The 15,084-nt window shown below is 43.6% G+C and overlaps 1 protein-coding gene across 2 annotated transcripts; it reads left to right on the forward strand.

Annotated features, from left to right (window-relative positions):
* Window positions 1-152: 152 nt before the first annotated feature.
* Window positions 153-11,557, forward strand: C14H1orf50 (chromosome 14 C1orf50 homolog). 2 transcript variants are annotated; one of them, XM_059374385.1, is made up of 5 exons: window positions 153-276; window positions 387-511; window positions 6,207-6,293; window positions 6,808-6,939; window positions 8,245-11,557. In XM_059374385.1, exons 1-5 carry the CDS (start codon window positions 198-200, stop codon window positions 8,422-8,424), a joined length of 603 nt encoding a protein of 200 aa, XP_059230368.1. In that variant the 5' UTR covers window positions 153-197; the 3' UTR covers window positions 8,425-11,557. The 2 variants fall into 2 exon arrangements, with proteins under 2 accessions (XP_059230368.1, XP_059230369.1); XM_059374386.1 differs by having other exon boundaries at window positions 153-267.
* The last annotated feature ends 3,527 nt before the right edge of the window (window positions 11,558-15,084 follow it).

Consider the following 15,084-nt stretch of genomic DNA (forward strand, 5'->3'; position numbering starts at 1 on the left):
TCGGCCTACCACAAGCCTGGACCCCGCCCCTCAGCGGAGCTCTGGGCCTTGGCCGGGGCCCCGCCCCCAGGCTCTGGTGGTGCTCCTCGGCCGTGATGTCCAATGGCCGGTGAACACGGAAGCTCCGCCCACGGGCCTTTATGCGCATGCTCTTCCGCCTCCTGACGGGAGGGTGGTAGGGAGCTTCAGGTGTTGTCATGGAGGACGCCAAGAGGCTGGGGCAGGCGGAGGAGGTCCCCGAAAACCAAAGCGTTCAGCCGGCGACAGGTCGGGGAGGTAGGCAGGACGGGAGTCCGGCCGGGGAAAGAAGCCCTCACGGAGCAGCTAGTCTCCCGGGTTGCGCGGGAGGCCGAGGGCGGGCGCTCACGGGCTGTGTTCCTGGGTAGGTGTCGCAGGAACCCTGGTGGAGCGCACCGCGACCCCCGGCGGCCTGGCCCTGGTGAGCCCCTACCACACCCACCGGGTCGGGGACCCCTTAGACCTCGTGGCGCTCGCAGAGCAGGTGCAGAAGGTGAGGAAGTGCGGCTGGGGAAGTAAATTACCGTCTTGGTTCACGTTTGGCCCTGCGTCTTAGGACTGGGACCTCAACAGCCACCTGGCGTGGGGTAGCATTTGTTTTGTCTGCATTGTACAACACGGGAAAACCGATTGCCCTTGACTCGAACTCTGAACTTCTGAGACCAAAGTCTCCTTCAGCTGCCGCATGAGTGCCCGTATTCTTTGGCGGGAAGTTTTGCACGCACTTCCAAAATTCAGTATTTCTTTTCTTTTTTTTTTTAATTTTATTTATTTATTTGTCAGAGACAGAGAGAGAGAGCGAGTGAGCACAGGCAGACAGAGAGGCAGGCAGAGGGAGAGGGAGAAGCAGGCTCCCTGCCGAGCAAGGAGCCCGATGCGGGACTCGATCCCAGGACCCTGGGATCGTGACCTGAGCCAAAGGCAGCTGCTTAACCAACTGAGCCACGCAGGCGTCCCCAAAATTCAGTATTTCATTTGGGCCCTAGGACAGCCCTGGAAGGTAAGAAGTACCTAGGTTCTTCTTCCCATTTTATGGGTGAAGAGAAGTTTCCGTGGAAGTTTCGGGATCACTCTAACGCAGATTCTGCAGGGATGTATAGTCCACTTACTTTAAACTGCCTCTCGTATAATCTTTATCTGTGACCTGAATGCTTTTAGAACGTAACATCTTCTGGAAGGACAAGGACTCTTAAGTTTTGTCCTGTGCTGTCATTCACTGGACAACATTCCCAAGCCCAGTGCTTAGATATGCATTGCTAAAAGCAAAAAAAAAAAAAAGAGAGAGGAAATGTGAAATAACAGAAAAAGCATTGGAAGTTTGGACACATGAGTGTTAATCCCACTTTAGAGGGTTTTTGTTTGTTTGTTTCATTTGTTAAGTAGGCTCCACACCCAGTGTGGAGTCCCATGCAGCTTGAACTCACCCAGTTGAGATCAAGACCTGAGCTGACATCAGAAATCTTTCTCCTAACCAGCTGAGCCACCAGGCACTGCCCCACCTTTTGGTATTTTTCTTTTTAATAATTTTCTATTTTTTATAAACATATATTTTTATCCCCAGGGGTACAGGTCTGTGAATTGCCAGGTTTACAGGCTTCACAGCACTCACCAAAGCACATACCCTCCCCAATGTCCATAACCCCACCCCCCTTCTCCCAACCCCCTCCCCCCCAGCAACCCTCAGTTTGTTTTGTGAGATTAAGAGTCATTTATGGTTTGTCTCCCTCCCAATCCCATCTTGTCTCATTTATTCTTCTCCTACCCACTTAAGCCCCCATGTTGCATCACCACTTCCTCATATCAGAGAGATCATATGATAGTTGTCTTTCTCCGCTTGACTTATTTCGCTAAGCATGATATGCTCTAGTTCCATCCACGTTGTCTCAAATGGCAAGATTTCATTTCTTTTGATGGCTGCATAGTATTCCATTGTGCATATATACCACATCTTCTTTATCCATTCATCTGTTGATGGACATCTAGGTTCTTTCCATAGTTTGGCTATTGTGGACATTGCTGCTATAAACATTCGGGTGCACGTGCCCCTTCGGATCACTACGTTTGTATCTTTAGGGTAAATACCCAGTAGTGCAATTGCTGGGTCATAGGGCAGTTCTATTTTCAACATTTTGAGGAACCTCCATGCTGTTTTCGAGAGTGGTTGCACCAGCTTGCATTCCCACCGACAGTGTAGGAGGGTTCCCCTTTCTCCGCATCCTCGCCAGCATCTGTCATTTCCTGACTTGTTGATTTTAGCCATTCTGACTGGTGTGAGGTGATATCTCATTGTGGTTTTGATTTGTATTTCCCTGATGCCGAGTGATATGGAGCACTTTTTCATGTGTCTGTTGGCCATCTGGATGTCTTCTTTGCAGAAATGTCTGTTCATGTCCTCTGCCCATTTCTTGATTGGATTATTTGTTCTTTGGGTGTTGAGTTTGCTAAGTCTCTTATAGATTTTGGACACTAGTCCTTTATCTGATATGTTGTTTGCAAATATCTTCTCCCATACTGTCAGTTGTCTTTTGGTTTCCCCGCCTTTTGGTATTAACTTGCATGTGACTTGAAGCAAATTACTTTTCTCGGGCTTCACCTTCTTTTTAAAGATTTATTTATCAGAGAGGGAGAGAATCTTCAAGCAGACTCCCTGCTGAGGGCATTGTGGGTCCCGGGACCCTGAGATCATGACGTGAGCCAAAATCAAGCATCTCATGCTAACCCACCCATGCACCCCTTGACTTCAGTTTCTATATCTGTAAAATGCAGGGTTTCAACTAGGAGAGCTTCTGGAGCCAAAACTGTGAAAAGCAAATTCCATGTACTTTCTACAACTTTTAGTTGTAGAACCCTCTTTAGAATGTAGATACATAGGCCTGCTGCTTTAATGCTTCTGATATCCCTTCATCCTTGTATGCACTCTTGCATTGGCCTTGGTTATATTCAGAGGTCTTTATTTTGCTTAAAAATATTTAATTACTAATGTGCTCAAATTCCATCACATATACATCTCTGTATTTCAGGGTGTTTTTTTTTTTTTTCTTTTAAGATTGATTGATTGATTTGAGAGAGGCAGAGCTCCCGAGAGAGCACACCTACACAAGTGGGAAGGGCAGAGGGAGGAGGGAAAGACTCTCAATCAAACTCCATCCATGCTGAGTCTGGAGCCCGGTGCAGAGCTCGACCTCATGACCCTGAGATCACAACATCAGCTGAAACCAAGTCACCCCGCCTCCCCTCTGGGTGTTTTGTTTTGTTTTTAATTAAGACATATTCAAATGCTTAGGAAGGTGCCTTTGATTCAAGCAAGTTAGGGAGCAAAGTATAACTTTTATGGATTAGGAGAATTTCATGTGTCTCTTTAATTAGATCACTTATTGGGAGGGAGGCAACCAGGCCCAAAGCTTAGGCAAACATTTTCATAAGTTACCGAGTGACCATCGTGTTTATTAGAGTAGCCCGAAGCAGAGATGGAACACTGTTTTTGCCCTACAGCATATAATCTACAGATTATACAGAGGCTGCATTATTCTGCTGCTTGTTTTTTTCCAATGTTATCGATATTGAGCCTCTGAATTAAAAACACTAGAGACAAACAGGTTGAATCAAGCATATTTACTGACTGTGTCTTGAAATGTACTTTCTAGCAGGGCTGACAGCTGATAACGCCATTTTGGTATTAATGTGTGTTCAGAAAACACACGGGCCAGTATTAAGGCATTAAATTTGGAATCGACTGATTTGTGTTCAGATCTTCAACTGCCATTTATTAGCTGTGAACTCTTGGACAGGTTGCTTTCACCTGAGTATCAGTTCCTAAAATGAGACTGAAATAATCTCCAACTTCATAAGATGTTAAAAAAAACTAAATGAGATAATTTTTCTGAAGAGCCTCACAATGATTGGGACCAGAGTTTGTGTTTAGTAATTATGAGTACTTTTCTCTTCATTTCTGTTTGAATTAGGCTCTTTTGTTTACAAGGAAGAGATTTGCTGCTAACCCCCTTAAGAAGAAGAAGACGAATAATGAGGCCACTCCACTCCTAACCTAGAACTCTTAGCTCTAGAAATCACCTACTTTCTCAGCTTGACCATAGGTGCCTCATTCTCCTTGGAACAAAATGCAGCACTTTCACCATGGGCCTTAAGGCCTTGTGTGATCTGCCCCCCCCCCCCCCTTTTGACAACCTCCTCACTAACTACTCTTCAAACACATCTTCAGTTTTTGCCTGGTTGGCCTTTTCCTTTTGTTCAGACCTAAGTCACATGTCACATCCTTGGTGAGGCCTTGTCTGTAGAATGGCTCTACCCTACCCCATCCAAATGAAGTATTATTAAATTGAATTTGCCTCTAGGCTACACATATTCCAATCCCTACAATCCTCTTCACTCCCTGTTACTACACCAGTTACTTCACTCATTACCTTGATCTCCTTCTACCACATAATTAAGAGTTATTTCCTTCATAATAGTGCATCATTATTCTGAGTCCATATAATATTAGCTCTAATTGTCTTTATTGTTGGTGTCTGTATTACTCACCAGAGCTGTGGTGTTCATTATGTAGCTTTTACCCACATATGGTGAGTACTTGGAATGTGTGGTTAGTGCAGTTGAGAAACTGAATTTTAAATTTTATGTAATTTTAACTAATTTGCATTTTAAAATCTGACAATTGATTCTGTTATTGGACACTCTTAAGTATATTTGGAACAAGCTGAGTATGTGAATTGACTCTTTTAACTATAATTTTATACAGATTGAGGATTTCTGATCAAAATTTGGCATCCTAGTTGATAGTATGGGGGTATAAAAATCATACTTAGTATGAATAATAAAATATCTCATTAAAATTGTTTTATACTGATTAAATGTTGGAATGATAAAGTGGTTTGATATATTGGGTTAAGTATATTATTAGAATGAATTTTACTTATTTTTACTTTTAACACAACTGCTAGAAAATAAAAAATTCCATGTTACTTGATTCATATTCTAAAGGCTAGTGTTTTTGGCTATAATCTTGTCAGAGGTGGGCCCTCTTTCTCTGATTTGCCCGTGCGCTCAGGGCCTGGCATGGGGTCTGACACACAGTGGTTGCTCAATCTGTATTTGTGGAACAGATAAATGATTGACCCTGTTTATTAACAGGTTTGCTTGTGTTTTTGCATGATAAGTCAGGTACTGCCTTATACCTGACTTTTACCTTGAGCGTCCTTAACTAACCAGCAAATTCTCTTGATAGTTTTTCGTTCTAGTTCAACCTCCTAATTTCTTCTCCTTAACTTAACTTAATTGTATACCACTGGACATTAATCAGCTTTTTTGAAAGTAAACTGGAATTCTGACAGATTTCTGATGCCTGAGTGATGACCCTTCCCAGTACATAAATTGGTCACACCTGTCTCTCTGGCTTTGAAAATTATTTATTTTAAGCAATTTTCAGTTGCCTTCAGTTGCGTTTCCTAGCACATGACAGGCAGTCGCCTGTGTACATTATAACTTTGTTTCAGGTCTACATACTAGTGCTATCTTTAAAAATACATTTGAAGTAACAATTAGGAATACAAATAAGTTAAAATTTAATAGTTTAATTTAATTTAATAGTTTAATAAGTTAAAATATAGATAGGTTTGATGTAAATAATTTAGCCGAGGTAATGGTCAGATTAATAGGTAGTTTCTGTATATAAATTACTACATAAGAGGTGATAAGAGCCCTATCACAAGTATCTTTGGATTTTTATTGTAAGACCTGTCCCTGCTTTCAGAAACATTTAAGCATGAGAAAATAGAGGGAGGCCTGAGGAATGAGTGGGTTTAATCAGGCAAAGAGTAAGGAGGAGAACATGTTACATGTATTCAGTGTATGTGGTAGCACATGGGAGTAGGGCATGGAGGAGGACTGAAGTGCAGTGGTGTCTAGAATATAGAGTGAAGAAGGGAGAAAGCTATGGGACATAGAAGAGAAGGAGGACCTTTCTGTGGTGTGGGGCCATGTCAAGGGAGACTTCTCATAAGCAGTGCTGACGAAGGCAAGGAGTGGGCACTCGTGGAGTTATGGGGAGGACAGGAAGAATATTAGGCATAAGCAAAGATGTTGAGGTGACTCCTCACTCTGGGCTCTAAATAAGAACATTGTAGAAGTCTTATCCTTTTTCCACCTACCCTTTGCTTTTGTCTCACCTTTAGGCTGATGAATTCATCCGAGCAAATGCCACCAACAAACTGACGGTCATAGCTGAACAAATCCAACATTTACAAGAACAAGCCAGGAAGGTAAATAACGGCTTTTAGGCAGGCATTCATTTTCTTCATTTAATTCACAATATTGACTGATCTCACTTATAATCATTTAACTTATTTAAGTCTTCAGTACCTTCTAGAAATAGAGAAGTGTTGAGTGAACTAGAACAGGCTCAAGAGGTTATGTACAAGATAAGCTTTCTCACTGGGAGACAGTTTCAGTGAGGCGAAGCATTTTGAGGGGGAAGATAGGTTCTCAGGTATAAAAGAAATGTACTTACCACAGAAAAACAGGAAAGAAATTGAAAAGCTATTCACAGCCTGTCATGTTCGACATTTTAAAATATAATTCTTTTAAAGGCATTTTTACAGTTTAGTAGCAGTCTTAACTTTTGTGTCTTCAGAACCATCTGAATCCTAGTAGTGACTAATTGCTATGGGGAGCAATTCCTAAGCATTGAGGAATTTCCAGATTTTGACTGGGATAATCAAGTGTGAGTGCCTGTTACACCTAATACTTAACTTTTTATATCTCTGCGGTTCTTAGATACTGGAAGACGCTCACAGAGACGCTGACTTACATCATGTAGCTTGCAATATAGTAAAAAAACCTGGCAACATTTACTACCTTTATAAACGGGACAGTGGTCAGCAGTATTTTTCTATTATTTCTCCAAAGGTAAGAACATTTATTTTTTTACTGGTAGAAATGGCTGTTGTTAGCTTTTGTTTATCACAATATTAATATGTCATTATGAGAAACTTGTCAACAAGTACCCAGTGGCATTTTTTATATTTCAAAGATTTTTTTTAGATAGTAAGACAATATTTAAGATAACTAATAAAATAAGTTGGGTTTGAATACTATTGAATTTTTTACTGAAGAATCCAGCTATTATTTTTTTCAAATGAATATGATACATCAAATTAAGGGCAGAGGATGTTTCTTTTCTTACTGTCTGTGAAAAAAAATTACCCCCCTTCTTGTTTTTTGTGTTTTGTGTATTTTTTTTTTACAGTGAGCATTTTGAAACAACTAATAATAACATTAGATTATTTCAATGAAATAAAGTACATTTTTACTTGACAATGTATATACTCTCAACTTTGGAAAATACCAGGCAGTGTTTCTGTTTGTAAAAAAATAACAGCTTCATCTTGCTAACTGGTGATATTTATGTTTGGGGGAAAAAAAAAAGCTTCATCTTGCTAACTGATGATGGGGATATATTGAGAATTATCCAAAAGAATCATGTGCATATGGGTCTACATATTTATAAAATAATCTCAAAACTTTTCAGTTGTGATATTGAAAGTTATATAAAAGTCTCGTGTTTTTCTACCATGTTTATAACTGGATGGCATATACTTTTGAAACAAAATATATCCAGGCCAACCAGTAATGACCATTAATTTACTAATAAGCAGAAATAAAGTGAATTATTCAAGGTTTTTTTTTTTTTTAAGATTTTATTTATTTATTTGACAGAAAAATCACAAGTAGGCAGAGAGGCAGGCAGAGAGAGAGGGGAAGCAGGCTTCCTGCTGAGCAGAGAGCCTGATGTGGGGCTCGATCCCAGGACCCTGGGATCATGACCTGAGCCGAAAGCAGAGGCTTAACCCACTGAAGCCACCCAGGTGCCCCTATTCAAGGGTTTTTTAAAAAAGTTTATTTTTGCACAAAAATCTACTCTGGTCTTTGAGAAAAATGTAGGCATAGGGTTAATAAATGTTTTCTAGAAAATTAGAGGTGTTGTGAGCCCAGGCATGACTCTTAGAAAAAATATACATGAAAAATACACTTAAATTATTTTACAGTCATTATCTCTGTTAAGACAGGGATCTCATGTGTGATGCAATGAGGATGATTCTGACTGGTCTGAATGGAAAAACCAAAAAAGAAATTTGTGACATAAAATGAGGAAACGAACCTAATTTCTTTACCTCCTACCCTGATGAGAACTGACTCCTTTGCCTTCTCTAGGAATGGGGGACGGGTTGTCCACATGACTTCCTTGGTGCCTACAAGCTACAGCATGACTTGTCCTGGACTCCGTATGAGGACATTGAGAAACACGATGCCAAAATCAACACAGTGAACAAGTTGCTAAGCCAGTCAACAGCTCTGCCTCCAAGCACTGAACCCACCTTCGGGACTGACTGAGAGTGGACACTCATAAACAGCTCTCACAGCAAGGTCCTGTCACCTCCTTGTTGCCCTCACTCCGCCTTGATGGGAGGTGGCATGCGAATTAAGGGGTTGTGGGTGAATCATGAACTTGTTGAGTAGAGACCCTGTGTGGGGCACCTGGGGGGCTCAGTTGGTTAAGTAGTTAAGTGTCTGCCTTCGGCTCAGGTCATGATCCTGGGGTCCTGGGATCAAGCAGGGAGTCTGCTTCTCGCTCTGCCTCTCTCCCATCTCATGTGTGCACTCACTGAGTCTTGCACACGCACTCTTTCTCTCACCTCTCCTCTCTCAAATAAAATTAAAAAAAGAAAAGAGACCCTGTGTGAATATAAATGCTATCACTATTACTTTTAGTTAGGATGGTAATGAATCCTGTCAGTCTCTTTGGATCCTCTCTGGGTCACAGGTACCCAGCAAGTCACTTTCAGAGTATTGGCCAATGTCCTTTCCTTCTCCTTTATCTCCAGCTGTTCTCCCACAAGTCAGAGTATTAGAAAAAGAAGAGTCCTTTTCTCACATAAAGTTTGGTGAGACATTTTCCAGAGAAGACTTTTTTTTGGTCTTTTTGTACCTGAAGTGTTTGAGTTTGGGTTGAGGTTGAACACGGGGAAAAAAAAGAGGCAAACCATGAGAGAGACTCTTAAATGTAAAGAACAAACTGAGCTAAGTAAAATCTTAAAAAAAAAAAAAAGGTAGGGGCTCGTCTGGGTGTTCAGTTGGTTAAGCAGCTGCCTTCAGCTCGGGTCATGATCCCAGCGTCCTGGGATCAAACCCCGCATCAGGCTCTCTGCTCAGCAGGAGGCCTCGTATACCCTCCCCTCTGCCCTCTGCTCTGCCTACAGAGAGATAGAGATATCTCTCTGTCAAAGAAATAAATAAAATCTTAAAAAAAAAAAAGAAGAAGAAGAAACTAAGGGTTGTTGGAGGGAGGTGGGAGGATCGGGCTAGATGGGTGTTGGGGATTGAGCAGTGCATCTGTTGTGATGAGTCCTGGGTGTTGCACGTAAGTGATAAATCACTAAATTCTACTACTGAAACCAATATTGCATATATGTTAACTAACTAGAATTTAATAAGAAACTTGAAAATTAAAAAAAAAAAGTTGGGGTCAAGGCTAGTTAGCCGTTAGTGCAGCTCTGGCACAGGACGGGGCTAGAACCTGACAGGGTCACCCAGGTGACCCATCACTCATTTCACAGGGGAACGCTTTGACAAGTCAGCTGTAAAAGCCTCTGTTGGATATGGCCTTGGGGACACGTGTGCACGCGTGCGCGCGTGCACACACACAGACATATTAGTGGTACAGTAGTTGATTCTGACTGCAGAAGGTTCCCGAGGTTTTCACAAGCTCCTGACCTGCATGCTAATAACACATTTGGAGCTGGTGCTTATTAGTCATCTGTTGCTGCACACATGACCAAAAACATGGTAGTTCAAACCAGCACACGTTTATGGTCCCCTAGTTTCTCTGGGTCAGGAGTTAATGCACACTTCCCTGGGCCCTCTGCTTCAAGGTTTTCACAGACCGCAATCCCATGGTTGGCCAGGGCTGGGTTCTCATCTGAAGGCTGGAGAAGGGCCTGTCTCCCAGCTCACTTAGGCTGTTGGCAGAATTTCAGTTCCTCAAGGGTGTTGGACTGAGTTTGTTGACTCTTATTAACCCCAAACTGACTTCAGTTCCTTGGCACATGGGTCTCCCTGACATGGCAACTTGATGAAAACCAGCAAGGACGAGTCTGCCAGCAGGATGAAAGTGCCAGTATTGTGTAGTCTTCCTCACGGGAGTGACAGCTCATCCTTTGGCTGCGTTCTGTCTGTAAGAAGCAAGTCAGAGGCAGGCCCACGCTCGAAGGAGGGAATTACACAAAGGCAGGAATGCCGGAAGGCAGAAATCATTGGAATCCCTGCCACAGTGCTCAATTGAGAGGGAGAAAAGAAGGTCCTGGGAAAAAGAGGCAGTATCACCAGTGGCTAAGCATGGTAGTGTTCAAGTCACAGATCTGGACCTAGACTCAGGTCTGACAAAATCACCTTCCCAGCTGGTATCCCCACTTCCTCATGGATCCCTTCTCCAATCCATTCTGCACACAGTCATCAGCTTGGGCTTTTTAAAATACAAATCCTCCTCACTGGACATTTCATAACCACTGGAGCAAAAAAAAAAAAAAAAGTCCTGCCATTCAGTAAGGTGCGCTTCCCGCACTGACCACCAGGTAGTGCCATTGCTCTTTGCTCTTCCGCCAATTAACCAAGCTTGGGGAAAGTCATGGCAAAGTGAAGTGTTTTGGAGGTAGCATCTCAGAGTGAGGAACTAGCACCACTGGCTATAGACAGTAACCATTTTCCATTCACCCAGCCATTTACCCATTCAACCATCTTATTTTTATTTTTTTAAGATTTTATGTATTTATTTGACAGCACAAGCAGAGGGAGAGGGAGAAGCCGACTCCCCACCGAACAGAGAGCCCAATATGGGGCTCAGTCCCAGGACCTGGGACCATGACCTGAGCCAAAGCAGACTCTCAACCAGTTGAGCCACCCAGGCACCGCCCCCCACCCCGCCCCATTCAACCATTTTATAAGTATTAAGTGCCTTCTAGGATCCAGGTTTTGGAGAAAACACAGCTGAGTAAAACAGGCACCTGTGTCCAAGGAGCTCTCAGCCTAGTGGGGGAGAAACCGAGTCAACAATTACAATGTGGAATAAAAAGGGCTATGACAGTGGTATGCATGGGATATGCAGCACCACATCAGGGTACCTAACCCAGCTTGGAGAATCTGGGAAGACTTCTTGGAAGAGCAGACGCCCATGTAGGTATTGAAAAACAAGAGGGGCGCCTGAGTGGCTCAGTGGGTTAAAGCCTCTGCCTTCGGCTCAGGTCATGGTCCCAGGGTCCTGGGATGGAGCCCCACATTGGGCTCTCTGCTCAGCAGGGAGCCTGCTTCCTCCTCCCTCTCTGCCTGCCTCTCTGCCTACTTGTGATCTCTGTCTGTCAAATAAAGAAAAAATCTTTTAAAAAGGAAAAAAAAAAAAAACAAGAGTTAGAGCTTGTTTGGAGACCCTGACTGTCCTCTGCAGGACAGTTGTCTTTGGAGTTTGGAGTAGGGTTCATTTATTTGTGAATGAAGAAAGGGATCTCCATTTAACAAGCCGTGTTAACCAAACCAGTCCCGGCAGGCAGGAGGGTTGGAGTGAGGTAAGCCCTGGCTAGAAAACTTACTTCTAATAGCTAGGAGATAAGTAGTTGAAGAATGGTAGGAAAAGGGATTCCAGACTATGGAATATATGACATCTGGGGAGCTGCAGCCAATTTAAAGTGAAGAATGCAGGCCAGGGGCCACAAGAGAAGGTTTAATTGAAAGATTTGGGGTAGGGAGTTGGTAATATTGGCCTTTTGACATCAGAGGATGAGGGTAGGGAAGATGAGTAGGAGCTTCCAATCCTAGTCTAGGCAAGCAATGGTGAAGGTCTGAGCGAAGGGAGCAGTGATAGAATGAGACATACAGTTTCATCAACTGTAAGATGTACTGTTCTTCTCCCACGTTTTAAGATCTCTGGAACTTGGATGCTTCTAAAAGTCAGTGGCATGTCACAGTTTCAGTGGCAGCATTTTTTTCTTTCTTAGAACTGCAGAACATAATGGTGTGTCTCACGTGTCTTAGAAGGGTTGGCGTCTTGGATTTGATGGAAGTATGGCATTTTTTTTTTTAAAGATTTTATGTATTTATTTAACAGAGAGATCACAAGTAGGCAGAGAGACAGGCAGAGAGAGGGGGAAGCAGGCTCCCTGCTGAATAGAGAGCCTAATGCTGGGCACGATCCCAGGACCCAGAAATCATGACCTGAGCTGAAGGCAGAGGCCCAACCCACTGAGCCACCCAGGCACCCCGAAGTATGGCATTTTGAAGCCACAATAGACTGCATCTTGTTAACTAATAAGATGGCAGGGGATGACTGACAAGAAGGACTCTCAGATAATGCTTGAATTTCTAGCTTGAATGCTGATCTGGATGGTGGGGTTCCACTCAACAAAATAGGGAAGGGGGAGACATCCCTGATATTTCCCAGAATGATGAGTGATCTGTATTTGCTTTATTAGCTCACCATGCTGGCCCTGTCCAGGCTCACTGGGTGTGAGTAGCAGCTGACTATACCTCCCTTTCTCCATCCTAGCTGTCTGGAAGGAGGGTTTGCTATGTCCTTACCTTCTCAAGTTACCTGTCAGTCCACAGGCATTGAGAGTATTGGTGTTGTAGATACCAAGATGATAAATACAGCTTAGTGAGCTTTTATTCTGCCAAGCATATCATTATCAGATTTAATTTTCGTATAACAACTGTCTATGAGGTATATAGTATCCTTGTTTTAAGACTTTATTTATTAGAGCATGAGAGAGAGCAAGAGAGCAAGCACAAGTGGGGCTATAAGGGTAGAGGGAGAAGGGGGGCTTGATACAGGACTCTGGGATTATGACCTGATCCACAGGCGTATGCTTAACTGACTGAGCCACCCAGGCACCAATAGTATCTCTGGTTTTTTCTTTTGTTTTGTTTTTTAATATTTATTTATTTATTTATTTATTTATTTATTTATTTATTTATTTGACAGAGATTACAAGCAGGCAGAGAGGCAGGCAGAGAGAGAGAGGAAGGGAAGCAGGCTCCTTGCTGAGCAAAGAGCCTGATGTGGGGCCCCATCCCAGGACCCTGGGACCACGACCTGAGCCGAAGGACCCTGGGACCACAACCTGAGCCGAAGGCAGAGGCTTTAACCCACTGAGCCACCAAGCACCCTAGTATCTCTGTTTTAAAAAGCGGGAACATCTGCCCAAAGATTAAGCAACAGGCCCATGGTTATATAGATCGAACAGTCCTGTTTGATTTAAGTCTGCCTATAACCAGTCCTAGGGGATCCCAACATAGTCGTATAAGGAAGTTAAAACACGAAAGTGACAGTAAGCTGTGCTTATGGGATGCTATTGGAGGCATTCCCTTGGGTGTGTAGTGATGAGCATGGAGGGGCTGTAGATCAAGGCCCAGACAAGTTAAGTAACTTAACCAAGGTGATGCAACTCCTAAGCCGGGGAGCCCATGTTTCTGGCACTAAAGCCTGTGCAAAACCCTCATGCACAAGATGGGGTTCAGCCCTTAAGGAGCTAGAGCTTGGGAGGAAGGAGCTACAAGTGCCTGGAGTAGTTATTTCTAAAAAAGTTTCTGATTCAGTGGACCACCCTCTACTTGAAAGCTCGTTTCTTCATTTTGATTCAGGATATTAGGATCTCCTGCCTTTTTTCCCACTTTGCTGACTACACCTTTTCTGTCTCCTGACACCAAGCTTTTGGATTGCTCTGGGGCCTGTTCCTTAACCCTCTTTTCTTTTCCCTGTTAGAGGATCTAATCCGTCCCCAGGGATCACATGCCACCCCCATCCTGCTGACTCATTAGCCTGCCTCCAGCCCCGGTCTCTCCCCAGCTTCACACAGCCTTGTCTATCAACGGCCTCACTTGACGTCATTACAACCCTAACGTGTCCAAACCCAAAGTCTTGAATTCTGCCCCAGACGTGTTTCATCACGAGCCCCTCTCCCGCCATCAACACCTCGCTCCCTCTGTTTTTTGAGGCCAGAAGTTTAAGTTATCCTTGATTCTGCTTGTTCTTCCCACAGCAGTCAGCAGGTCTTCTCAGCCATCTTCAAAATATTATCACAAATCTGACAGCTTCAGCCCCTGCCCCTGGGGCCAGACCACCGGTAACTCTGGCCTGGACTAGCGCAGCGGCCTCCCAGCTCTGCTCCCTGCCCTCTTTCTCCTCCTGCTTCAGTCTAGCTCCACAGAGACTGGGGACATCGTCCTTTACAAAGAGAATTTGGGGCATATCCCCACTCTTTAAAAATGACCCAACGATTTCTCATAACACTTGAACAGAATCCAAGCCTCTTGCCAAGGTTCTGTGGGAGCGTTCTCCGTACCCGCCCTGTTCCCGATGACCTTGTCCTTTCAACAAATCAAGCTCATTTCTGCTTCTGAGGCTTTGCATTCCTGCCTACAACGTTGACCCCAAGATCTTTGCATAGTTTGCGGCTTCTCGTCATTTTGGTCATTGCTTGCATATCACTTCACTGATCACCTTCTCAGAAATACCAACCCCTCCCACGTCCGAGTGACTGCTCAGCCTGCTTTGTTTTCCATCGCCCTTTTCATGAGCAGACATACTGCTTGTCTTTCCTCCACACTCAAGCTTACGTTCTGTAAGGACAGAAGCAGTGTCTGTCTTATCCACTGCTCTGTCACCTGAAATAGTGCCTGGGACATAAAAAATACTCTAATAATGTATGAGTGCACGGACACCTATGTCTGTGTACTTATATCCTGCAAGGGATCTAAGTCAGTGTCATAAATAGAAATTAATAGAAATATCATGGAAGTCACAAACAATTTTAAATTTTTAGTAGCTACATTAAAAAATACAAGCAGGTGGGGCACCTGGGTGGGTCAGTCATTAAGCATCTGTCCTTGGCTCACGTCATGATCCCAGGGTCCTGGGATTGAGCCCCACATCAGGCTCCTTGATCAGAGGGGCACCTGCTTCTCCCTCTCCCACTCCCCTTGCTTGTGTTCCCTCTCTCGCTGTGTCTC

The sequence above is a fragment of the Mustela nigripes genome, chromosome 14 (genome assembly GCF_022355385.1).
Source record: "Mustela nigripes isolate SB6536 chromosome 14, MUSNIG.SB6536, whole genome shotgun sequence".
NCBI lineage: Eukaryota > Metazoa > Chordata > Mammalia > Carnivora > Mustelidae > Mustela > Mustela nigripes.

Coding starts and splice junctions, on each gene's coding strand:
- C14H1orf50 (XM_059374385.1), top strand. CDS start 198: ATGGAGGACGCCAAGAGGCTGGGGCAGGCGGAGGAGGTCCCCGAAAAC. Junction 277..386: donor GCCGGCGACAGGTCGGGGAG/GTAGGCAGGACG, acceptor GTTCCTGGGTAG/GTGTCGCAGGAACCCTGGTG. Junction 6,294..6,807: donor TACAAGAACAAGCCAGGAAG/GTAAATAACGGC, acceptor TGCGGTTCTTAG/ATACTGGAAGACGCTCACAG.